A 27,834-nucleotide genomic window follows, 5' to 3' on the forward strand; every position below is an offset into this window, starting at 1 on the left:
AGCAATGTAGTGAAAGGCCACGAAAGTTCATTACCAGAGAGAAGTCTGGAATGAATCATCCTCCAGATCCTTCTGCCTCTAAAATCCTAGGATTCTAGAATACCATCTCACTTTATGTCATAGACTCTTTGGAGGCAGAAAATGTTACCTCTTAATAAGGTATAACAAACATCGTTATAATTAACATATCCTATAGTGGATAGCACAAATATTTGTCAACCGACTTCCCCTTGAATAAAGTTATTTCCAATATACAGAAGCACGGTGGTTCCCAACTGGAGGTGACATTCTCATCCCCCAGAGGTGGAGGAACATCTAGAAATGTGGGGCTGGAGGCATTTTAATTGTCACTATGATGAAGGTGGGTACTACCAGCATTTAGTGAATAGGGACCAAGAAGCCTAAGTGTCCTGCAATGCACAGGATAGTCTCACACAATGAGTAACACTACTTCCTATGCCCCAAATGAAACAGCGGCCCTGTTAAGGATCATTGGAAGATCCCATGTTATCCTCCATAATCAAGGGAAATGTCTCTCTTTAGTTATTAACAACACTCAACACAACAACGTGGCCTGTTTGTGCCTCACTACTGTCATTCATAGCACAACAAATCTAGTCAACTCTAGCCTACATCAGAAAACGCTTAGAGAGGAGAGGTACAGGGTGTGTGCATGCAAGGGCATGTGTAGACAGGCAAGCTTTACTTTGATTTTGTCTCAAAGGAGGATGGGGAGTTTGGTGAACACCCAAACTAAATTACTATACTGCTAAAGAATGATTCACTTATGTAATAATCATCCAACTTCTTGGAAGAGCATTCAGTGCTTGCTGCAAACGTATTTTAAAACTACCTCTTGCCTTACCTCCAAGACTTGGTGATTTCATCACCTTACACTCAGCATATCTAGTCAAATCCAAACCGTCATTCCCTTGCTCCCACAGACAGGCTTCCTCTGTTAGTTTCCCTATCGCCGTTAAGGCTGCCTGCCACGCCTGCCCACTTTGGTTGCTGTAACAAGCACTGATTGGGCAATAAGAACTCTCCCTGAACCTGATAATCTGCTGGCTGTGAGGGTCAATGAGAAACACGTGAATCAAAGATAAATCCCAAAGGCTCTCATGCTAAGAGAACTACACTGTTATATGTCAATGCTTCCTACTTCAAAGCTATCACTCAAAATGCTCTGAAAATACCTCCTACGCTCAAGGGCAGATTATTTTCTTACATATTCAATGATAGCAAATCTTTGCTTTGGTGAACATGTTGATTTCTGATTTTGGAAATCAATAAAAGGACTTCATTGTGCTGTACAGGAACATAGGCATGAATATTGGACAACACCAATGTGGTTCAAAATTAAAGGGTGACTATAAATTAATAAGACTGCTTTGGAATGGTTCAAACTAGAAAGGAATTTCTAAGGGAAATTCCAAAAATGTTTTAAGCAGTAGCAATACTGTTTGGTTAAATACCCTTTCAACATGACTACTCCAGGCTACTACACTTTGGAATGTATATTTCTGGTGTGCTGACTCCTTAAAAACAATCATATTAGTTTATAATGACATTTTGTATATAAGTATATATAAAATTGACAGAGCATGTGTGAAAGAAATGTAGCTAGTTACAAATTTGGATGCTCTCTTTTCCCTTTCAGAATAGTGATTTTTGTTTTTTTTAAGGAGGGAAAGAAATCTCAAAACGACCAAGGAGAGGTTGAGAACACCTAAGGGCCTCCCTAAAATATTTTATAGCAGAAATGGAGGTGATGCCTACACCCAACTCTTCTGCACAGCTACTTCCTTGTAGGCTTTTCAGTTCAAGGAAAAGGTGCTGAGCAGCCAAGACATAGCTGCCAGTCAGCATTACCTGCTCCAGCTCGTAGGCTTTGGCCTTGTCTTCATCACGGTCGGCGTTCTTGCGGTAGGCCATGCCCAGGCCCCACACAGCCAGAATGCTATAGATGTTATCCCGTACCCAAGCATCCTTCTGCTCATGACTGGCCGACAGCAGCCCTGTGACAGGATTCTATTAGAGAAGAGACACAAAATGACTCAGCACCACCCTCACCCAGCTCTTGGCAAATGAATGCTCACCCTAAGAGGGCCCAATGAGGGCTGAGGTAAGGAGTAGACACACAAGTTCTACTCCTTGCTCTGCCACCAACAGCATGACCACGGGTGAGAAGGGACATCACTTTTCTGGGCTTTGATTTCCTCATCTGTATAACATAAATATTAGACTAGAAAGTCTCTAAGGAACCTTCTGACTGATGTTTTATTCTTTTGCTTTCAAACCAGATCGTGCTATGACAAAGAGAAGAAACAACAAAGTCTACACAACTCTTAAAAATTTTTTTAAGGTTTTATTTATTTTTTCATGAGAGACACAGAGAGAGGCAGAGACATAGGCAGAGGGAGAAGCAGGCTCCCTGCAGGGAGCTCAATGTGGGACTCGATCCCAGAACTACGGGATCACGTGACCTGGACCAAAGGCAGAGATGTTCAACCACTGAGCCACTTGGTATCCCACAACTCTTATAAATCTGTGCACTGAAAGCTTTAGGTCTTCTTCTGCTTTCATGTTTCCACACCAGTTGGTGAAGTGCTGAACCTGGGAGGGAGAGACCTGGATATAGAGTCCCACTCCACCAGCCACCTCTATGTGCCAGGGGAAGTCGCCTACCCTAACTGGGCCTCCACTGCCTTGTCTGTGAACCCAGATGCTTCATGAGACCAAAAAGGAGGCACTAAGCAAGAGGACATCAGGGTGTCCTATGTAGCTATGATATTTAAAAGGGCAGCTGAGTCACTAAAAAGCCAGATCTTCACACACAAAAAATATATACAATATTCCTAACAGCATTATTCATAATGACCCAAAAGTGGAAACAACCCAAATGCTCATCAATTGATGAATGAACAAAATGTGGTCTATACAAACAATGAAATATTACTCAGCAATAAAAAGGAAAGAAATACTAATACTATATGCTATAGCATGCGTGAACCTTGCAAACACGATGCTAAGTAAAAAAAAAAAAAAAAAGCTGGTCACAGAGGACTGCATATTGCATGATTCCATTTCTTTATAATGTCCAGAATAGGCAAATCTGTAGAGATAGAAGGTAGATTAGTGGTTGTCTAGAGCTGGGTTCAGGGGAAGATGGGAGAAAGTGGGGAACGAGTGATTGTTAACAGGGTTCTTCCTTTCTAGGGGTGATCCAATTGTTCCAATGGACCATGGTGATGATGCACAACTCTGTGAATATACTAAAAATCATTACATTATTTACTTTAAATAGATGAATTATATGATAAGCAAATTATATCTCAAAGAAGCTATATTTTTTCAAAAGCCGGTGCCAATGAACTCTGTGCCTAGAAATAAAATGGGTAGGGCAAAAAAAGAGTCACATAAAGATAAAGCCTTGTTGACTTTTCCTGAAAATATGCAAAGAAATATGTATCTAATAAAATACATCTAATTAAATATAGAAACTTCCCAGCTTAAAGTTATTCAAAGGGGTATTAAATTATTTACAAGAAAGCTCATGAAAAAAGTGGGGGTACTTTCTTTTTTTTTTAAATCAGATTTTATTTATTTATTTGAGAGAGAGAGATCATGAGCAGGGGCAGAGGGAGAGGGAGAAGCAGACTCCCTACCGAGCAGGGAGCCTGAAGTGGGACTCGATCCCAGGACCCTGGGATCATGACCTGACCACAGGCAGATACTTAACTGACTGATCCATCCAGTTGTATACTTTCAAAGTCAAAATACTTTGGCATAGTTTCAAATGGTCCCACATAAGGAATTAAATATTTGGCTTTCTCCTTCAACTAACCTATGCCCTCTCCAAAAACATCTAAAACTCAACTGATACTGCCCTCAGGGGCAACAGTATTTTGTATTTTGACACTGTTCCATAGCTAACAATTACAAATCAATCATTTTAAAGTCTGGAACTGAAGTCTAGAAATGGCTGAGTGAAGGTACGAGTCTTATTCCAACACTGGACGATTAGAATTTTTAAGAATATCAGTATGCACCAACAACATATAACATGGGCAACTCAAACTATTCTGAGGCCAGGTGGCTAATCCCAGGACAGCAAACCATCAGGAGATCCAGGGAAAGAAATCAGCTCCTTTCTGGTGTATCCATCAACCACGAGCCCACTGAGAAAAACAGCCTTCCAATGACACAGCAGTGACAACTTACACATAGTGCCAAGTATGGTTTGGATTATGAAATCTCACTGTCCTGTTAACTGTAAGTTAACTTCTTTGACTGTTGAAGCAGATCAGTTTATCCCCACACAGAGCTAGAATGTCTGAACTCCTTGTTCCACTACAGAGACACAGTCTGGGTATTTTGGAGATCCCCACATTCAAATGTGCATACTCAAACCATGTTAACTTGGGGTGCTACTGCACTCAGTGAAAGGAATACTTACTGTTATGGACTGAATATCTGTGTCTCCTCATATGCATTCATTCATTCATTTTAAGTAAGCTCCATGCTGGGCTTGAATGAATGCAAGGCTTGAACTCAGGACGCTGATATCAAGACCTGAGCTGAGATCAAGAGTCAGACACTTAACCAACTGGGCCCACCTGGGCACCCCATCTCTCCCATATTCATATGTTGAAATCTAATTCAATGTGATGCTATTTGAAGGTGGGGCCTTTGGGAGGCAATTAGGTCATGAGGGTAGAGCCCTCATGAAGGGGGCCTAGTGTCCTTTTAAGAGGAGGCCAGAATGTTAGCTTGCACTCTGTCATGTGAGGTTGCAACAAGAAGCTGGCTGTCTACAAGCTGGAAGAGGGCACTCACCAGGACCTGATCATGCTGGCAGCCTGATTTCGTACTTCCCAGCCTCCAGAACTGTGAGAAATAAATTTCTGTTGTTTAGGACCCCAGTCTGTGGTATTTGTTATGGCAGCCCTAGCTAAGATGTGCTTCTCTCTTTAAGTCTATAAAAAATAATGTGTTGTGTTGTAAGATGTAGGAGGTTCTATTTTGATGTAATTCATAATAACTGAAATGAGTACAGACTGGGAGACACTCTGCTGTGATGGCCGTTCTGCTGTCCCTTCCCCTAAGGCTGAGCCAGTGGGTTTGCCTTTGTGTGACTCCCCTACTTGGAGGCGGCTTATGCTGTACCCCCCACATTCTCACTCACCCGCTTCTGTGACCCACCCATCAGTCCATCTCTATAGATCTCTGGGGTCTTTTACTTGCACTAGCTATCTAAATGGAGGGGGAACAAAAGGCCTTTGTAGCTGAAGCTGATGCGATGTTACAAGCTAAAGAGAAACAGGCAAACTGCAGTCAACAGGAGCAAAGTGAGTAGATCTGTTTAGGCTAAGCCTATGGCCTCAGATATGATCATTTTAACTATATGCTGCTTTCTAATCTTTCAAAGATATAATTTAATTCTATCAATACTCACACACAACCTTCAGTGTATTGTATTTAGGAGCACAGGTTCTGGAAACAAACTGCCTGTGTAAAAAGTTCTACCACAATCCAGCTGACCTTGGACAAATTACTTCCGCGTCTCCATCTATCTTATGGGGATTACAACAGTACCTAGACCTCATAGGGTTGTTTGTGAGAATTATATGAGTAAATTCATACCAAGCATTTTGGACTATGTCTAGTACAAATTAGCTCAATAACTGCTAACTATATTATCAACCTATTTGAACAGATTTTATTCACGTTACTTTTTCATATAATTATTTTAGGAAATCAGATGGAGACAGTGGTTAGGGGAAGAATCTACAAGTTACCTTAATGTAACCATCATTAGTTTTGTTAGGGGAAGAAAAAAAAGCCTGGTGCTTTCTTTTATTTTTATAGTAAATACTGCTGTGGATATATTTATTCCATTGATATGTTTGAGACAAAAACCCTCTATACCCTCTCCACCTCCAGGTCTTTATCTTTCCCTTTCTTTAGCCCAGAATTTTGCTCAAATAAATCTTCCCTTTCTGTTTATTTTACTAAACTCTCTGTGTACTTCACCTGAAAAAATGAGTGACAAATTCTGTAATAAGCATCACTACCTCTCAACAACCATTTCCTGAGGTGACAGGTATGGGCCGTGAAGGAAAAGGATGGGGCCAAATGCAGACAACAGAGCTACTAGGAGAGCCATGAGGAGTCAATGGTAGTGTTCCAGTGTGGTATTAGAAGAGATGGCACAGGACTGAGCCAGAGAACTCAGCACCCCTGCTGCAAGGGAACCGACAATGACATCCTTAAACTCTAGAAGAGGCCTGAGACAAATGAACCCAACATAAATTGTGTCTCACTGAGGGCAAGGAGCCAAGAGCTGGGCATTTTTGTCATTCAGGTTTAGTCATTTGTCAGCCCATCTTACCTTCTCTACCACTTCTTCACTTCTAATTTAGAGAAAGTGCCCTTTTTTGGCTCCTGTTTATGAGAGAAAAGCCTAGAATGAATAAGGCCCAGGCCTGGACCTCTGTGCTGTGGTAACAGACAACACTAAAATCTTGGTGGCTTATAACAATGAATATTCATTTCTCCTCCATGCCTCGTGTCCATCCTTGGTAGCCTGTGGTTCTGCTCTGTGTTGTCCTTCCTCTAGGAACCAGGCTACTAAAACAGCCTATACCCACAACACTGCTCATCTCATGGCAAAGGACAAGAAACACAGCAAACCATGAACTGCCTCTTCAGGCTGCTAGCCACAACTGACACATTACATCTTCTCTTATATCATCTGTGAAAGCAAGCCTCACAGCCATTTCTGAGTTCAACAAGGTAGAAATGTGAAATCCTCCCCCTAAGGATGAAAAGCAAATAACTGTGAATAACTATTATGTGAACAATTATATAAAACAATTATTATGTAAATAATTGTGAACAATTATACTGCCATGATGATCTCACCTGCTAGCTGTGGTGGGCTGGGACCTCCACCCTCACAGCCCACCCATAAGTGAATGTGAAGCAATCTGAGATTAATATGGTAATGAACCACCTGTATTTTGCTTTTTGGCTTATAAAATGGTATTATGTAAAATGAAATTCCTACTCTTTGGGATGGAGTAAGAGGAAAAGGGAATAAAGATATTAATCAGACAAATTAGACTTCATAGCAAAGAATATTAACAGGGATATAGAGGATGGTTATAAAAACAATAGGGTCAGCTCGTGATGAAGACATAACACCTAAATGTGTCTGTACCTAATAAGAGGTTAAGGGATGCATACATAGTGGCTAGAACAGAGAGTCTAGAAATAGATCCATACAAATACAACAAATTGATTTTTAAAAATATTTTATTTATTCATTCATGAGAGACACACAGAGAGAGGCAGAGACATAGGAAGAGAGAGAAGCAGTCTCCCTGCAAGGAGCCCAGTGTGGGACTCGATCCCAGACCCTGGGATCAGGCCCTGAGCCAGAGGCAGACACTCATGAATTTATTTATTCATGAGAGACATAGAGAGAGAGAGAGGCAGAGACACAGGCAGAGTGAGAAGCAGGCTCCATGCAGGGAGCCTGACGTGGGACTCGATCCCGGGTCTCCAGGATCAGGCCCTGGGCTGAAGGTGGTGCTAAACCGCTGAGCCACCTGGGCTGCCCTACAAATTGATTTTTGATAAAAGTCTAAAGACAAACAGGGAAAGGACAACTTTTTTTAAAAAATGATTTTATTTTTAAGTAATCTCTATACCCAATATGGGGCTCAAACTTAACAACCCTGAGATCAAGAGTCACATGCTCTACTGACTGATCCAGCCAGCTGCCCCAAAAGGACAGCCTTTTTATAAGTGCATTGGAACACAGAAATGCAAAGTAGTAAGAGAATATTATGAAAAATTATATGCCAACAAATTAGATAAACAAGAAGAAATTAATAAATTCCTAGAAGCACACAACTTTCCAAAACGAAATCATGCTAACAAATGGAAAGATACACCATACTCATGGTTTGGAAGAATTAAGTTAATTAAATTAAATTTATGCCCACACTACTCAAAGCAATCTACAGATCCAATGCAATTCCTATCAAAATACCAATAGCATTTGGGATGCCTGGGTGGCTCAGCTGATTAAGCATCTAACTCTTGGTTTCGGGCGAGGTCATGATCTCATGGGTCATGAGATTGAGCCCTGTGTCGGGCTCCCCAATTAGCATGGAGTCTGCTTGAAGATTCTCTCCCTCTGCCCCTTCTCTATTTGTGCTCTAACAAATAAATCCTAAAGAAAAAAAAATACCAGTAGCATTTTTCACAAAGCTAAAACAAAAGATCTTAAGATTTCTTTAGAACCACAAAAGACACCAAAGAGCCAAAGTAATCTTGAGAAAGAAAAACAAAGCTGAACCCCAGATTTCAATATATACTACAAAGCTATAGTAATGAAAACAGTATGGTACTGGCACAAAAATAGACCTATAGATCAATAGAACAGAATAGAGAATCCAGAAATAAACCCAGGATTATACAGTCAACTAATCCACACCAATGAAGTCAAGAATATACAATGAGGAAAAGACAGTCTCTTCAATAAATGGTGCTGGGAAAACTGGACAGCTACATGCAAAAGAATTAAAGTGGGCCACTTTTTTTATACCATACATAAAAAGTAACTTGAAATAAAGACTTAAACACAAGACCTGAAACCATAAAACTCCTAAAATAAAACATAGACTATAATCACTTGGACACTAACCTTAGCAACATGTTTATGAATAGGTCTCCTTAGGCAAGGGAAACTAAAGCAAAAATAAACTATTAGGACTACATCAAAACAAAAAGCTTTTGCATAGTGAAGGAAACAACAAAATAAAAAGGCAACCTACTGAATGGGAGAAGATATCTGAAAATAATATATCCAATAAGGGGTTTATATCCAAAATATAAAAAGAATTTATACAATTCAATAACAAAAAACAAATAGCCTGATATAAAAATGGGAAAAAGATCTGAATAGAAATTTTTCCAAAGAAGACATACAGATGGCCAACAGACACATTAAAAGATGCTCAACACCACTAATCACCAGGGAAATGCAAATCCAACCACAATGAGATCACCTTATACCCGTTAGAATGGCTTGTATGAAAACGAAAGAAATAACAAGTGTTTGCAAGGATATGGAGAAAAGGGAACACTTGTGGGATGTTAATTGGTACAGCCACTGTGGAAAATAGTACTGAGGTTCCTCAAAAAATGAAAAATAGACATACCATATAATCTAGTAACTCCACTACTGCATTCCCCGCCCCCCAAAATGAAAACACTTATTTAAAAAAGATATGTGCACTCCTATGTTACTGCAGCATTATTTACAACACCCAAGATATGGAAGCAATTCAAGTGATAAGTGAATGGATAAAGAAGATGCAGTATATACATGTATAATGGACTACTACTCACCCATAAAAAAGAATGATATTGTGCCATTTGTGACATGGATGGACCTAGAGGGTAGTATGCTAAGTGAAGTCAGAGAAAGACAAATACAATATGACTTCACTTACATGTAGAATCTAAAAAACAAAAACAAATAGAAACAGATTCATTCACAAAGAACAAATTGGTGGTTGCCAGAGGGGCAGGGGGCGGGAGGATGCGTGAAACAGGTGGAGGGGATTAAGAGGTACAAACTTCCAGTTATAAAATAAATAAGTCACAGGGATGAACAGTCCAGCATAGGAAATACAGTCAGCAATACTGTAAAAAATCTTGTATGGCATCAGATGGTAACTAGACTTACTGTGGTATTTTGTGATATACATAACTATTCAATCATTATGCTGTACACCTGAAACTAATATAACATTGTATGTCAATACTCAAATATTGCAGCCACTCAAGGAAAGAATGAAAATAATAAAAAGATGTATTTTTTAAAATGTTAGGTGAGTAAACAAAAATAGTGAACCTTAGATGTCAAAATAGTTGTTAACATGGTTATAAAACAAAGCAAATACCAAAAGTAATGAGTATAATAAAAGATACATAATGGAAAAAACTTTTAAAATATTGTTGGAAAAACTGGACATCCATATGCAAGAATATGACTCTCTATATCTAAATCTTATACTCTATACAAAAGTTAACTCAAAATGAATCACAGATCTAAATGTTAAATGGAAACTTCTAAAACTTTTATAGGTAAACCTAGAAGAAAAACCTTCATGACCCACAGTTAGGCAGAATTAGCCATGGAACCAAAAGCACAATCCATAGAAGAAAAATCAATAAATTAGACCTCAGCAAAAGTAAAAGCTTTTGCTCTATGAAGGACACTGTTAACAGATAAAAAGACAGGGACGCCTGGGTGGCTCAGCGGTTGAGCATCTGCCTTTGGCTCAGGGCCTGATCCTGGGGTCCTGGGATAGATTTCCACAGCCGGCTCCCCACAGGGAGCCTGCTTCTTCCTCTTCCTATGTCTCTGCCCCTCTCTCTCTGTCTCTCTCATGAATAAATAAAATCTTTTTAAAAAGAGAGAGAGATAAAAAGACAACCTACAGGGGAATCCCTGGGTGGCTCAGTGGTTTAGCGCCTGCCTTCGGCCCAGGACACGATCCTGGGGTCCCGTGATTGAGTCCCGCGTCAGGCTCCCTGCGAGGAGCCTGCTTCTCCCTCTGCCTATGTCTCTGCCTCTCTCTCTGTGTGTCTCTCATGAATAAATAAATTACTGTACTGATTTAATACTGTAATAATTACTGATAAAATACTGTACAGGATCAAGTCCCGCCTGATGCGGGACTTGATCCTGGATCCCAGGATCATGACCTGAGCCGAAGGCAGGTGCCCGACTGCTGAGCCACCCACGCGTCCCTGTCTTTTTTATTGCATCTATCTTACTAGGTGTGAAATGGTAATCTCAATTGTGGTTTTGACTTGCATTTCCTGGACAGTTTGTAATACGAGCATCTTTCCACATGCTTATTGGTCATTTGTATATCACTTCTGGAGAAGTGTCTATTCAGATCCTTTCTCAATTCTTAAATTGAGATATTTATCTTTTAATATTGAATTTTAAGAGTCCTTTAGGTATTCTTAAGTCAAGTCTCTTAACATATATGTGATTTGCAATTTTCTCCCATTCTGTGGGTGTCTTTTCACTTTAATGGTATGGTTTGCAGTACAATAGCAATTTTTTATAAAGTCCAGTTTATTTATTTATTTTTTTGTCGCTTGTGCTCTTGTTAATGTACTAAGGAGCCTTTGCTTCCCCTAAAGTCAGGAAGATCTATTCCTGCATTTTTTTCTAAGGGTTTTATAGTTTTAGCTCTTCCGTTTAAGTTTATGATCCATTTTGAGTTCATTTTTATATATGGTACAAGAAAGGGGTCCATTCATTGCTTTGCATGTGGATATCTAATTGTCCCAGTACCATTTGTTGAAAACAGTATTCTGTCTCCATTTAACAGTCTTGTAGAAAATCGCCTGACCATAAATGTAGTGGTTTATTTCTGAACTCACAATTCTGTTCCCTTTTGTTCCATTGATCTGTATGTCTATATCCTTAGGCCAGCACCACACTGTCTTCATTACTGTCAGCTTTCTAGCAAGTTTTGAAATCAGGAAATGTGAGTTTTTCAACTTTGTTCTTCTTTTTCAAGATTCTGGATCCCTTGCATTTCCAAATGAATTTTAGGATCACCTTGTTAATTTCTACAAAAAAGCAGCTGAGGTTTTGATAGGATCGCCTTAAATCTGTAGATCACTTTGGAGAGTACTGCTACCTCCATCATATTGTCTTCTACTCCATGAACATGGGATATCTTCCTGTAACAATCTTAAGAATTGTTCTTATGCTTTAAGCTTTCTAAGGGAAAAGTCTGTCTTTTTTGTTCACCACTCTAGAGGTCCTGGTCTACTTAGATAAACAAATGTACAATAAAGATTATATTTTTACTAATTTATAGTCTAAAATACCTTTTCAAAGATAGTTAAAAGTATAGATATTATCTATCTACATACATTTGTATTATGCATAGTTAACACAAATAATTATCCTTTAAGAAAGCTTGTTTTATTATTATGCACATTCTTCTGTTCAGTCTTTCTTTGGGAACTTGAAGAAGCAAGTCAAGTATGCACAGCAGAAACCTGGGTGGCTCATTCAGTTAAGCATCCAATTCTTGATTTTGGCTCAGGTCATGATCTCAGGGTTGTGGGATTGAGCCCCACATCAGGCTCCACATTAGGTGTGGAACCTGTTCAATTAAAATTTTCTCTTTCTGCCCCTCCCTCCAAAAAAATAAAAATTAAAAACTAAAATAAAAAAAATAAAATGGACATCCATGACCTAGACTGTCCCTAGAGGGTAATTTGGGATATGAATAGACTAAAAGCCAAATTTCACAGGAATAGGGGAAGAATATGGGTGTTTAGAGAAGGCTTAAGGGAGAGAAAGTTAGCATCTTCAAAGAGCTGAAAGGTTGTCCTCTGAAAGACGGATTCAATTTTCTCACTTACTAAAACTCAAATCAGATTTCAACTCAACATAAGAACTTCTTAACATGGGGATCCCTGGGTGGCTCAGCGGTTTAGCACCTGCCTTTGGGCCAGGGCGCGATCCTGGAGTCCCAGGATCGAGTCCCACATCGGGCTCCGGGCATGGAGCCTGATTCTCCCTCCTCCTGTGTCTCTGCCTCTCTCTCTCTCTCTCTCTCTCTCTCTCTGTCTATCATAAATAAATAAATAAATCTTAAAAAAAAGAACTTCCTAACATTTAGAATTTTCAAAATAGAATGGACAGGGTTGTAGGTAATGTGGTCTTAGTCTGGCATCATTTGGGCAGGAGCCTGAGGGCCACCCACACAAGAAGTATAGTGTCTAATGTAGTGGTTAAGGGCATGGACACTACTCTGCATAAGACACACCTGGGTTCGAATTTCTGCTCTGCCACTTACTAGCTATGTGACCTTAGGCAAATGATGTAACTTCTCTGCGCTTTGGTTTTTCTTTCTATAAAAAAAAGGATTCAAAGCAGATTGGAGAGCATGAGTCCCCTTGGGCCCCTCACTTCATCCCCACCCTAATGGAAACACTGTTGCCTCTGCCTATCCAGCACCTGTTCCACGTTTTCTGGTAATGGCCTATAATTTCCCCTACTCTGACTCAGTATGATTCTGGTGGGGCTGACCCATCACTGCCTGCCACTGACCCCAGCCCCAGCTTCAGGGAAGGACATGTGACCCATGCCTGGCCGATCTAGGCACAGTTCAGGGATGAGCACATGACCCAAGCTGGATCAACTGAGAGGCACCCTCAGTCAGGACATGTGCTGGGACCACTACAGAAAAAGCTTTCTTTTTGCAGAGGCCACCATTCTAAAAGAATATAACCTGGAGCCGCCAAGGGGCCACCTCTGGTACCCCATGGGATGAGTCTGCCAGAGAATAAAGCCTACCCCAAGTCAAAGCAGGCCAAACAATGCAGAGACATACTTGATCATTTGAGGTCCTGAACCCAGCCATCCCTGAATCCAGAACAATCCCTTGGATTTTTCAGTTATTTGAACAGTAAATTATCTTTTGTGCTTAAGGGCTGTTTGAGGTGGGTTTCAGTCATTTACACCTGAAAGAATTCTAACAAATATAACCACGAATGTTTAAATGGCCACAGTGAACTAGATACCATAAAAACATTTATTTGATGCTATTAAAGACATTCAAGTTGAGGCAATATTAAAGCAAAATACATATGCTTGATCACAGAACCAAAGTATTTAACATTGTGCAATTCAATTTCTAGCTAGAGGGCACAGAGATGAATGTGGCCTATGCACCAAAAATGGCACAGGGTATATAAATCCCCTCCTCCCCCACCTCTGTCCCACAAGAAGACTGCAATAGCTCCTTACTGATCGTCCTGACTCTAATACTGGTTCCTTCCAATCCATCCTTCACAAAGGAAGGTCCCAGAAAGGACTAGAATCTCAAGACTTCACTGCCCTGTTCAGAATTCTCCAATCCTATAAAACAGAACCTGAGTCTTTTAGATTGCCATATAAGGCTCAGCAGGTGAAGGCTCTTCCTCTCACATCCAGTGTCATCACCTGACACTTCCTCCTTAGCCCTGACCCCAAACCCAAGTTCAAGCTCTCTGCACACACTCTGCTCTCAACACTTCCAAGCCTGTACACCTATAGTGCCCTCATGGCAAATGCCTCTCCACATGGTTACTCCTCTGTGAAGCCTCCCCTCTCTTCCCTTTCCTATACTCCAGGAGATAGGTCAGAGGCCTTACCCTCAGTCCTTTTTCCTTTAGATTAAGAATGGCTAAGTACGTGTCACTGCCTTGGTCAGCTCCAAGACAGGAAAATACAACTCAATTATTCAAATGAAATACCTACAAGAGACTAGGACAAATGTTGAAAATAGATGATTACTCACCAGCATCCCCATGTTGGTAAACCAAACCACAGGAAGTAAATTCTATTATAAAAACTCCAAAAACTGGTTAAATTCATTTGTTGTGCTGAAATTTTATTCTAGCAACCACCGCTTAAAATATTAACGGGGATACGGAAGGGCATTGCCTTGGACTTGAGATGTTTTTTCTTCAATGGGAGCTCCAATAGCCTTTGTTTTATTTTTTTTTTTAATTTTTAACGATTTTATTTTTATTTGGGAGGGAAGGAGAAGCAGACTCCCTGCTGAGCAGGGAGCCCAATACAGGGCTCAATCTCAAGACCCTGAGATCATGATCTGCACTGAAAGCAAACGCTTAACCAACTGAGCCAACCAGGTGCCCCTCCAATAGCCTTTGTTTTAAAAAGATTACATCTGGGGTGCTGGCTGGCTTGGTCAGTAGAGCATGTGACTCTTAATCTCCCAGTCGTGAGTTCAAGCCCCACATCAGTGTGGTGTCTACTTAAAATTTCCCTTAGGGACGCCTGGGTGGCTCAGCGGTTAAGCGTCTGCCTGCGGCTCAGGGCATGATCCCTGTCCCGGGATCGAGTCCCCACATCGGGCTCCCCACAGGGATCCTGCTTCTCCCTCTGCCTGTGTCTCTGCCTCTATGTGCCTCTCATAAATAAATAAAATTTCCTTTAAAATGTTAAAAAAAAGATTGTATTTGTAATTGAGACTACAGGCTGTGTAACACCCTCTTTTTCCATTAGTTTAAAAGACAGGTTTTATATAATTTGATACGTAAACCTTGGGCATTCAGAGAATAATGCTGAAGACTTAAGCTCAAACATGCAGCAGCTTTACCCTTTTTACCTAAGGAGATCACAGGTGTACACTTTCGAATTATGTCTTTTGCTAAATTGCTGCTTATCCGAATTTCCCCCTCTGGGTTTACAAATACTGCACAAGCTACAAGGTGCCCTGGGCCTAGGCATTTGCACCATCTCATTTGACTGAAGGATGGCTTGCAGAGAAATAAAGTGGGTCAGGAGCCAAGTGGAGCCATTTGCAGGCGTCCACTTCAATCCAGCTGTGTTCCAGCTTCATTCCAGATCCCAGTGCTCTTCTTAAAACTTTCAAAACTTACAGAAACTGTGTGGGCCCCTTAGCTACCATCAAATGTATAAATGACTTTACCACTGTCTTACGACATTTTCCTTCTTTGCCTCTCTGGCCAATCCGTGTTGCAAGGTGGTGGATTACTGAGATGTCAGTCCTTAGCCTGGTGTTTTGAAAACTGACAGAACACAAACTCAGTGGGATTGATAGGATCCTCCTGGCCAACCCCTCAAGTCTGAGGTATCAAGGGATTACTGGCTGCTACCCTAGTAACATCTCCCCCAAACAGGACAGCTGTGGGCATCACTATTTATTTTCAACTTTGTGACTTTTACTAATAGAGTGAAATAAATATCACATCTGCCTCACAGTATTTAAAGAAAGAGCCTATTAAAGGTTCACTATTTTAACATAAAAATAAGGAGACTACAACTTTATTTGGTGTTCACAGCAACCTAGTGTATCTAAAGTATTTCTCTCCATTCCTCTGGCCTGTTTCCAACAAGACACAGTGCTTATCACAGGGCTGTCAGCTCACCAGAAGGATGACCTTGAAAAAGGTCTCCTCAACTCTCTTGGCTGAATTCTTTACCTGCAAAAGGGATCTAGGTGATCTAAGTAGATGATCTTTTGGATCCCTGCAAAACATGGAACAATTCTAAATCTCTCCCCATATGGGTTATACAGGGCCCTATAAATAGAACATTTAAGGATTTTTTTTCAATTACTCAAATTTTTAAAAAAGATTTTATTTATTTATTTGAGAGAGAGAGAGAGAGAAAGAGAGAGAGAGAGAGAGAGAGAGAGAGAGAGAGAGGATGAGTAGGGGGAGGGGCAGAGGGGAAGGGAGAAGCAGTCCTGATGCGGGACTCAATCCCAGGACCCTGGGATCATGACCTGAGCCTAAGGCAGACACTTAACCAACTGAGTCACTCAGGCACCCTACTCAAATGTTTCTGTCTGGCACTAAAATATTTAAAAGCTGTCCTAAAAATGGTGCAGCAAAAGCCCTGCTCTTGGCACCCAAAAAAGAGTTGGAAGTAGAAGGTAAAAAAGCAGGGCTCTGGGGGATCCCTGGGTGGCTCAGCGCCTGCCTTCAGTCTAGGGCGTAATCCTGGAGTCCCAGGATCAAGTCCCGCATCAGGCTCCCTGCATGGAGCCTGCTTCTCCCTCTGCCTGTGTCTATGCCTCTCTTTCTCTGTCTCTCATGAATAAATAAAATCTTAAAGAAGAAAAAAAGCAGGGCTCTGAATTGTATCAGGAAGGAAAAAATGTTATCCATTTGGTGCTTGCTTTCTCCAATCAACACATGGAGCAGACAACCATCTCTCAGTACTAAAACGGATCAGGGATCCTAAGGAATCTGGGGACCACACTCCTGAGAACTGCTATACTACTTCAAAGTTGGAGTGTACTTTTCCTGTCCATGTGTTAGAAATTCTTACAAGTATGTGTCCCTAAGCAAGAAAGAATATTATGTGGAGTGTTCTTAAAGTTCTACACACATTGTAGCATACTCTGCTTATCCTTCTAGAACTTGCTTATTTCACTCAACTTTAAATTTCTGAGTGCTATCCAACTTGATACATGTAAGTCTAGGTCACTCATTTTTACTGCAATATAGTATTCTATTATGTGGCTAGATCTTTATTTGTCTAGTCCCATAATGATGAACATTTAGGTTGTGTCTAATTTTTTGCTTTTACAAACATGCTTCAACAAATGTCCTTGTACATGTCTCCTTGGGTAAAAGCACATCATTAGCATATACAGCTACATACGGACCTCCTAGGTTATACATATGCATAGCTTCAATTTCACCAGTATCTCCCAAATGTTTTCCAAGATGACTATACCAATTAACCATCTGTAACTCACATTCTATGGCATAGACTACTAACTAATCACTAATTGAATTTCCTCTTTCTTAGGCCTTCAGGTATACTACATTTCCCATCCTCCCTTATAGTTAGATGTGACCACATGTTTGAGTTCTAGCCAAAAGAATGTGAGTGAAAGTGAAGGGAATTTCCATGCCTTGGCCATAAAACTCTCCCTTGAACAATCTTCTGTACTCTTTCCTGATCCACTAGATGGATGTTGACATCCAGGGTGACCTCAGGAGCTGCACATTGAAGATGGCAGAGCCACTGGTACCCAGATCTCTAGATGACACCCTTACTGACCCAAACCTACACTGGGCTGTTGTATGAGAAATAAACTTCCATGTTTATTCAATGAAATTTTGGACTTGGTTATAGCAGTTGGCCTACCTTAACTAATATCTCTTCCCATGAATAGTTTATGAGAATTGCCCCTTCTCTACAACCTTGTCAACACTTAGAATTATGCTTTGAAACTGCTGCCCAACTGTCAGTCTGAATTTATTGTTTTGAGCTACTTTACTTTTTCAGGTTACTAATGAGATTGAGCCATCTTTCACATGTTTATTAGTTTCCTCTTCTGTGGAATTCTTGTTTATATTACAGAATACGATCATAGAAATATAATATATAAAATCACTATAAATGAGAAAGGGAGTCAACTTAATTAAAGGGAAACAATGAAGCAGGACATTTGGACTGAGCATATTTTTTTGGTTGTTCTGGCACTTCTCTTTGCTACTAAGAGAAGTAATGAAAAGAGAATATTTACAAACCGAGAAGCTAAACAATGACATCACCTGCTACCTAATCAAATAGAAACACACTCTCAAGTAAGATTAATATTTAAATCCCATCAACTTTAAGTGGCTGGTTCCCCAAAGACTTTTAGGATTAAGCTTCTGTATTTGTCACTTATTATTCACCCCAAACTTACTTCAAAAATTGAGAACCTAGTTCAGTAGTTTTGGGCTTTCTATGGTATTTATATCTGCAAATATCTCTATCCTGCTCATTTTTTTTCCAGGTCTATTAAGTGGGTCAAAATTACAATGCAGAATAGGAGTGATAGTGGTGATCCTTGATGTCTCTGACTTTAAAGATATTTTTCTAACCTTTGGCCAATATATTAGTTATGTTTGCAGATTTAAAAATAAAGATTTGGGGGTGGGGCAGGGAGGGAGAGAGGGAGAAGAGAGAGAGTCCCAAGCAGACCCTGTGCTGAGCATGGAACCTGACAAAGGGCTCAATCTCACTACCCTGAGATGATGACCTGAGTTGAAATTGAGTCGGATAACCAACTGTGCCACCCAGGCACCCGCTTGTAGATTTTTTTAAAAAAACATTATCCTTTATCAGGATAATACAACTCCCTAGAATGCCTAGTTTGCTAAGAAGTGGTTTTTTTTTTCTAAGAAGTGTTTTAAAAAAAAATCATTCTAGATGCTGAGTTTTATCAGATGCTTTACCTACTGAGATGATAAAACTGTTTTTCTCTTTTATTAATGTGGTAAGTTACATTAGATTTTCTTATAGATTTCCTCGTATTCCTCCACTTGATTGTGATGCATTTTTTATACATTGCTGGATTCACTTTATTAGTATTTTGCTTTGTATTTCACATCAATATTCGTAAGTGAATTTCCTCCATAAACATTATTCCTCACTATATCTTATTTGCCTATGGTATCTTGGGATGTTGGCCCTATAAAAGGAGTTAAGAGTTAGCCCTCTTTATTTTTTATCTGAAATAGTTTAAGACGGGGATTATCTGTTTATCTTTTGCATCCCTCTCACTCCACTGTACTCAATGAGCAAAACCCCAACTCGGGTTAAATCTCTTTGCCTACTCTGGAGTTGCGCCTGTGCAGCAAAATGGGGTGGGAGAAAAACAGCCCTGCTGATGGAACTCACTGGAAATTAATGGCCCCCCGTGCTGTCCAACAATTGTATTAGAAATCCCTGTTCTTGTTTTTTTTTTAAGATTTTTAATTTATTTATCTGACACAGAGAGAGAGAGAGAGAGCCTGGTTTCCTTTAGAAGGAAGGACTATTTTATATCCACTCCTCTCCCTTCCAATCTCCAGTAACTCCTCCCTATCTGCACTCTTGGCTGAGGACTGTGCCTTATGTTTCACTGAAAGTAAAAACAATCAAAAAAGAACATGGTGCCCATGTACCCCACCTTCCTTGTTGTTTTGATGGATAAACTATCTGTGCTTCTCTTTAAGGTCACCCACCACGTGCATGCATACTACACTCCACCCCTCTTACTCAAGGACTTTGCTTCAGTCATTCTCACTCTGCCTCTCCTCAGTCTTCCTTGGCAGCTGCTCATCTTCTGGATCTCTCCATTTTTGTAAAGCTCCTCTTTGAACATCATCTTTTCTGTGACTACACTCACTCCTATGATCTCATCCAGCCTCATGACCTTTTAAACACCATATACAGGGCACCCGGGTGGCTCAGTGGTTGAGTGTCTGCTGTGATCCCGGGGTCCTGGGATCGAGTCCCACATCAAGGGAGCCTGCTTCTCCCTCTGCCTATGTCTCTGCCTCTCTATGTCTCTCATGAATAAATAAAATCTTTAAAATAAAAATAAACACATACCAATATAACTCCCAGACTTTTATCTGTAGCTCAGATCTCTCCCCTACTTCGAGACTGATATATTCAATTGCCTACTTACCCGTTTCTACTTGGATGCCTCATGAGCACCTCAAACTTAATACAAACTCCTTATCTTCCTCTTCAAATTTGCTCCTCCACAGTCTTCCCTATCTCAGTAAACAGCAATTCCATCCTACCAGCTGCTCAAGCCAAAACTCTGGAGTCATTCTTGACTTCTCTTTTTTCTACACACCTTATATCCACCAATACACCAATAAATCCTGTTGTCTGCAAAATTTTCCCTGAATTCCACCACTCCCAGTAGTCTCCACTGCAACCACCCTTGTCTGAGTCATCATGCTCCAGCTGCTGAGCTTCTTCATTGGTCATCCCACTTTGGCTTCGTGACCCCTTACAGACAATATTCTATGCAGCTGGTGGAATGATTCTTTTCAAACATTATTCAGATGTCACTTGTTTGCTCAAAACTCTCGTGGCTTCCCTTCCCCCTTAGAATAAAAGCCAAATTTCTTCACCTCTGAAGATGCATAAGTAAACCTCTGAATGTTCCTCCGTTCTTGTCTGTAAACCCATCTTGGACTAGGAATTTTTGTGACTCATTCCATTTCTTTAATAGTTACAGGTCTAATTACGATTTAGTTTTTTCTTAATACTGCTAACACTGATCTAGAAAACTGTCCATTTAACGTTTCCAAATGTACTGCCAAAAAGTACTGTTATTTTTCCATTTTCTCCTAATATTGTTTTTTGTCCCTCCTCCCCAACTCCTATCAACCCTGCCAGGAGTTTACCTATTTGTTAGTCTTTTCTAAAAAAACCCAAAACCAAAAAACAAAACAGCTTTTGGTTTTGTCAATCTTTATTGTGTTACCTTAATTTTTGCTCCCATATTAGTTCCTTTCTTCTGTTTTCTTGGCTGCACTGTTATCCTTTTCTCAATCTTGGGTTAATTTTCAAATCTTTTTTTAAAAATATTTTATTTATTTATTCGAGAAACAGAGAGACAGAGAGAGGCAGAGACACAGGCAAAGGGAGAAGCAGGCTCCATGCAGGAAGCCTGATGTGGGACTTGATCCTGGGTCTCTAGGATCACGCCCTGGGCTGAAGGCGGCACTAAACCACTGAGCCACCGGGCTGCCCCCCTTTTTAAAAAAGATTTTATTTATTTATTCACAAGAGACACACAGAGAGAGGCAGAGACTAGGCAGAGGGAGAAGCAGGCTCCCTGCGGGGAACCTTATGCAGGACTCATCCCTGGACCCCCTGGGTCACGACCTGAGTTGAAGGCAGATGCTCAACCACTAAGCCACCCAGGTGCCTCTCTTCTTTTCTAATAGTTACTTCAGAAGATAAATTTCAAATCCCACTTTAGCTATATCTCATTTCTTTTTAGAATGCCTCTGTTGTCATTTGGTTCTAGATATTTCATAATTTCCATTATAATTTTTTCTTAGAGATGCACACACATACACACATCCATGACATATATATCCAGGATCTATTTAGATATATTTTTAAGGCTTTTATTTATTCATGAGAGACACAAAGAGAGAGAGAGAGGCAGAGACACAGGCAGAGGAAGAAGCAGACTCCTCACAAGGATTCAGATGTGGGACTCGATCCCCGATCCTGGGATCATGCCCTGAGCCGAAGACAGACACCCAACTGCAGAGCCACCCAGGCGTCCCTATTTAGATATATTTAGAAGTGGGCTTAGTAAGATTCCAAATATATTTGGAAGAGATTTAGCAGTTGTTATTGCTAATTTTGTAGCATTTTGGCAAAAACTCTGGTGTTCATAAAGTTGATACTTCAGTATTTTTGAGACTGTCTTTATACCCTAATTTGTCATCAGTTTTTGACAAACTTTGCAAGGTTCAAACAATATGTATTTTCTATCGGTGGGGTGCAGAGTTCTATGTATGTACACTTGATTTTCTTTCTTATAGTGCTCAAATTTTCTATGTCCTAATTATTTCTCTGCTTGATCTATTAGTATCTTCAGGGAATATAAAAGCTCGGTATGATTATGGATTTGTTAACTTCTACAGTTAGGTCAAGTTTCGCTTCATACATTTTGAAGCTGCTGTTGTACTCTGCTGATTTAAAACTGCTTTATTTTCTTGGTGAATTATCCTTTTAACATTTAGTCATAACATTTTTTATTTCTAATAACAAATTTTTTTATTTTCAAAATCTGCCTGACATTAGTATGATCACACCAGTTTCTTCTCATTTAGCATCTGCCTATATCTTGTCTAACTAAACTACTTTCAACCTCTGGGGGCACCTGGGTGGCTCAGTTGGTTAAGTGTCGGATTCTTGGTTATACTCTCTGTATACACAAAATCATAACTGCAAAAGGACCCTTTTATAAACATAGCTCTTCTCTTCTTTGCCATAAAGATTTAAATAGAGGAACACTCAGTGCTTGAGCGTTTGCCTTCAGCTCAGGTCATGATCCCAGGGTCCTGGGATCAAGTCCCACATCCGGCTCCTTGCGGGGAGCCTGTTTCTCCCTCTGCCTCTGTCTCTCTCTCTGTGTCTCTCATGAATAAATAAAATCTTTTATTAAAAATATTTAAATATTTGGTAGCAAATATATTTGGCAAATGACTAATGGAAAAAGTTGTTTTCGTTCACAGATACAGAAAAGGAATTAGTTGACACGCTATTGCCTCTAACTGAAGAATAATTAGGAGTTTGACATATTTAACATTGAATGATGCCTAAGAAGTGAATCAACTTAAAAAAGCAAACCAGGGGTGCCTAGGTGGCTCCATCAGTTAAGCCTTTGGCTCAGGTCATGATCTCAGGTCCTGGGATGGAACCCGTCCCAGGCCCCAGGCTCCCTGCTAGCCAGGGAGTCTGCTTCTTCCTCTCCCTCTGCACCACTGCTGCCACGCCCCGCCGCCCTGCCCCCGCTCATGCTCCCTCCTCCTCTCTCAAATAAATAAATAATCCTTAAAAAAATTAAAAGCAAATCAAACCATTCAGAGCTTGTACCAGCTGACACTGAAAAATATCTCATAAACATCCAGATATATCTACAGGATAAAGGGAGATATAGCATAAATTTTAGAAACTTTTTTTATGGTTAAACACGCATAAAACTGCCCATTTTTTGAGTGGTTGGGTCATCTAAGATCACACAGAAAGATGATGAGACTCTAAATGGGTTAAGGATCTACAACTGTGAAGATTAGCTGTTGGGGCAGGATGGGCGGGGGGAGCGGGGGTACAGAGTGCGAGTCTGCAAATGCAGACGTGTGGGATTTCCCAGCAGAATTGTACTTGGAGGATCCTGCTCAGCCACACGAGTAGAGGACAAATAGGAGAGCTTCTCACCAGCTACCCCCAAAATAAATACAAACTAAAGGCTGAGACAACTTTTTTGTAATCATTAAAATGTTGGAGAGGAAAGTCCAACACTGCAAATTTGCTTTAATAAGACAGTTCTTTTGCTCCTGAGAGAAAGCAAGCCACATGGATCAATGGCTGGGTCTTTAGAATGGCTCAGAGCCTGAGAGAAGTATTTTATCAACAAGCCCTTAATGGTACCTTTCATGTGCCAGGAACGCTGCTTAACACAAAAGGAACAAACTGATGAGGAGCCTGGGCTTAAGAATTTCACTGCATCAATGGGCAGACATAATTATGTTTATAGACCAGAAAGCAATTAGTAGTTGTAACAAGGCCTTCAGGAAAGGGCATATCATGGCCCAGGGTGATGAGGTGAGGACGTGTGGCCTAGGTATGTGTGGCCTATGTCAAAGTCCTAACACCACCAACAGCACTATTTACTGATTGCCTGCTGGGTGCCAGGCAATGTACTGTGCACTAATTTTTTCTTCCCAATACCTCAGTGGAGGCAGGTGTTACTGTCCCCATTTTACAGATGAGGGCAAGGACTTGAGGTTGAGTGAAGGCTAACGTGACATTCAAGGCACAGCTGGGCACACAAGCACGTGTGTGACACAAGACCCAAGCTTCATCAGTTCTCCTTACAGTTCCTTCCCTCACAGTAATGAAGGGAAATACTTAATTGTAAAACAATTTGTAGAAGTAATTATAATATACTCCACAGAGACAAAAATTAACCATTTGCCTCCCTACTCCTTCAATTCTCAACTTGACAGTCATCTCTTCCAGGGCTCCACCCCTGCTCTCCAAACTGAGTTAAGCTCCCCCAATAAGGACCACAGTCCTTCAAGTGCAATTTGAAAAGCCAGTAAGCTCTGAAAAATCTGAAGTGTTTTCATAGGTTTGCAGCAAGCATGGTGACCTGAACTTCCGGGAAACTACGTGTTTACTTTTCCTACTCAGCGTGAATATTCACACTCGGATGTGAGAAAAATGTGTCTGATGAAGGGATGCTGCCCATGGCAGTTATTACAGAATACATATGTATATTACCTTGCTAAAATCCAAACTGTTCTAACTTGCAAACCACATCTGGCCCCAAGGATCTCAAAGGACTCTGGACTTCTACCCCATGCATAATTCTCATTGCACTACAGGCGTTTCTTCTTCATTGTAAGCCCAGCACCCAACGAAGTGTCTTGCATGTAATAGGTACATGATAAATATTTCCTGAATGAAGAAATAAGACTGAGAAATTGGCTATGAAGGGAAAATGGTCAGTGGCTTGGGACTATGGTTCCTGACTTGGGGGCTGAGCCTCTAACCATGGAATGTTACTTTCTTCTCTGACGGGAGGTCCTATTAATAGTTGCTGCTGATTGACGGAAAGGGACATAGCTGCTGTCTTCACTGGGAATAAAAATAGTCCAGTGGTCTTACATGATGGACCCATATATAACTATAGCCCAGTAATATAGAACAGCAGGCATATTCATACCTCTCAGACCACATGGGCAGCCTCACAGGTTCCCCTAGAACTTGGGAGAAGACGTGCATTTGGCTCTGACCCTACTACATGGGTAACCTTTTTGGCCTGTAGTTTTTTCATCTGTAAAATATCAACCAGAGTAACCCTTAAGGCCCTCGCACGGGGGTCTCTAACAAGGTAATTCATGGGAGGGACAGCAGCAGTTGCCCCACATTCCAGAGGAACAGGAGACAAACCTCTGGAAGTTCTTCCCTCCTGTCCACTGTCCTGGCAGTCCCGAGTTCACCGTCCTCAGCGTGCTCTGTCCAACCTATATACACGTCCTCTCTCATCCCCAAAAAACAGTCAATGCAAAAAGATGCATTTTTGTACCAGGGGCACCAGTGGAGCTCGGTCTTCGATGTTGGCACCAAACACAGGTTTAAGAATTCTGCGAAGAGTAGCGGCACAGCTCTTCGGTCCCCCGAAAAAGGCCGGGGTAGAATGCGGGTGGGGGCCATTACTGGCCAACAAGCACTGGATTATTTTTTTTTTTAAGATTTATTTATTCATGAGAGATGCACAGAGACAGGCAGAGACACAGGCAGAGGGAGAAGCAGGTTCCTCGCAGGGAGCCCGATGCGGGACTCGATCCCCGGACCCCAGGATCACGCCCTGGATTTAAAGAGAAAACCTGCTAACTGCAAAGCCTCAGGACCGGGTAGGAGAATGGGTGCCACGAGAAGGCAGCTCGGGTGGGCCTTCCTTACCTGGTAGCACAGGATGGTCTGCTGTACCAGCCGCGCGTAGCCATCCAAGCGGACCCCGGAATTGCTCCTGCTCCTCATGCCCGCGCGCTGCCCGGGCCGCGGCGCCCGACGCGCTGTGCAGAGGTGGGTGGGACGCCCGAACTGCGGCCGCCAAGCGGGCCTGCTTCCCAAACACTCGCAACCTCGGTTAGTCCTTGGGACGGAGCCCGCCGGTGGGAGGTCGAGACTTTTTAAAATGAAAGAACCAAAGTCTGACTGGAAAGCAAGCCAACCAGAGTTTCGCTCTTCTGCACGGCGCGGGGGCGGTCCCTCCTTGACCAGGTCCGCCGCACTCCCGACGCCCGCGGATGTCGCGCAGCCCCGCAGCAGACGCGGGGAATCGGGTTTGGGACGGGAGGCAACGACGACCCCGTCGAGCCTTCCTCGGCTTCGAGCGGCGTGGAGGAGGCCCCCGGGCGGGCCGCCAACCCTAGCCTAGCCGCCTGCAGCAGTCCCCGCGCCGCCCCGCCCCCGGCGCCGCCCCCGCCCCTGCCGCGGAACGCAACCCTCCGAGTCGCGGCTTGAGGGGGAAAGAAAAGGGGGTGGCCCACGGGAGTAGCGGACAACCTGGCTCCGGGCGGGAAGCAAACTGCATCCCTCAGCCCCTTACCCCCGCCCCCTCCCACCACCGCCGGCCGCAGAGGAGGCTGGGGAGACAGGTCCTTCCGCGGCGACCACCTGGACGCCCTGGGTCCGCCCCAGGCCCCACCTCTGATCCCGCCTCCGGCTCCGCCCCCGCCGCGGAGCGGAACCCACGGAGCCGGGCCGAAGAGCGAGGTAAGGGGACCCCTCCTCCGAGCCTCGGAACGCCCCTAATACCGTCGCTTGTGGCCCCGCCCGGCCCTGAGATGAGCTCAGCACAGCGCCCGTGGCCCCGCCCCAGGCCCCGCCCCAGACCCCGCCCCAGACCCCGCCCCCGCCGCGGAGCGGAATCTGCAGAGTCGGAGATAAAGCACTGGCTCCTCCGCGAGCGGCCGGGAGGCCCCGTGGATGGGCGCTCGACGTCACCCGAGGCGGGAGAAGTAGGCCCGCCCACCGCGGCCGCCAGCCGCGATCTTAATTCTGTACTTGGCAGCGTCTCCACCTCCGAGCAGAAGCCAAGTTGTGGGGCCCCTCAGGGAAGGAAAAGGGGGGTCGGGGCAGGGTCCCCCCGGCTGCACCCTCCGGCTCCTGTAGCCCCTGTCCCTGATCAGCGCATTGGAAGTCAGGCCTGCAGTTCACCTCCTACAGGCCTACAACGTGATATTGGCATTACAGTTTTTTGCAGCGGCTAATTACCTACAGTTCAATCTTTGACCCACTGTTCATTTTCCAACAAGGTCTGTTCCACTTGGGGCGCCTGGGTGGTTCAGTCGGTTAAGCGTCTGCCTTCAGCTCAGGTCAGGGTCCCAGGGTCCTGAAACCAAGCCCCTGTCCTGCTCCCTGCTCAGCAGGCAGTCTGCTTCTCCTCTGGCCCCCCCTCCCTGTCCCTCGTCCCTCCTCCCCTTGCTCCTGCTTTCTCTCGCTCTCTCAAATAAATTTTAAAAAATAAATGTTTCACTGGGCTGCTCGGCTTGTATAATATTCTGCTAGATTCCATGCATTTGCTATATGCCTTACCTAGTAGGCCACTCCTCGCCCTATCTGAAGCCTATACTTTAAGGGCCAACTCAGTTCTTCACTCCTAAAAGCCCTCCCCATTCTCTGCATTTCCATACAATTTATTTGTAAGAACTTAGGTTTTGGATTCCAATCAGGGTTCTGCCACTGACAAGTGTTGTGAGCGTTAGCATGTCATCACAGCTGTTTGAAATTCAATCTCATCTGTAAAATGGGGATAATAGCACCTATCTCCTAGGGTGGCTAACATCAAGGGGATGAATGTAAAGCACTTAGCATCATGCCTGGCTCATAAAAAAAATCATAAATCATAGCTGTTTTCATTTAACATCGGACAGTGTTGTTATTTTTGTTTTCAGATGAAGCATGCTTTTCTAACTGGATTGTATACTCATTCAGTCTTTGAGGGGCGCCTGGGTGCCTCAGTCAGTTAGGGGCTGAGACTGACTCTAGGTTTCTGCTCCAGTGGTGATCTCAAGGTGGTGATGAGGGACCAAAAGGCTAGCTGAAGACAAACCACAATCTGACACCCTGCAAACCACCACCCCCTCCCAGGTGGGATACGCCTGGCTTCCTCCAGGAAGCTCCCAATTGTC

The 27,834-nt window shown here is 42.4% G+C and overlaps 1 protein-coding gene across 2 annotated transcripts in view; it reads right to left on the bottom strand.

The window, feature by feature from the left end:
- The window catches only part of PHKA2 (phosphorylase kinase regulatory subunit alpha 2), a 79,705-nt gene extending 53,244 nt beyond the window's left edge, over positions 1 to 26,461 (bottom strand). The window contains exons 1-3 of one of the 2 annotated variants that reach the window (XM_041741148.1): positions 26,349 to 26,461; positions 25,601 to 25,826; positions 1,873 to 2,031 (exon numbers count right to left, since the gene is read on the bottom strand). In XM_041741148.1, coding sequence (XP_041597082.1) covers positions 1,873 to 2,031; positions 25,601 to 25,678 — 237 coding nt within the window. In that variant the 5' untranslated portion in view covers positions 25,679 to 25,826; positions 26,349 to 26,461. Of the gene's footprint in view, positions 1 to 1,872; positions 2,032 to 25,600; positions 26,236 to 26,348 lie in introns of those variants that run through there. The other variant, XM_041741149.1, reaches the window with a different exon arrangement.
- Positions 26,462 to 27,834: the final 1,373 nt, after the last annotated feature.

Source organism: Vulpes lagopus, chromosome X, assembly GCF_018345385.1.
Source record: "Vulpes lagopus strain Blue_001 chromosome X, ASM1834538v1, whole genome shotgun sequence".
NCBI classification, from domain to species: Eukaryota; Metazoa; Chordata; class Mammalia; order Carnivora; family Canidae; genus Vulpes; species Vulpes lagopus.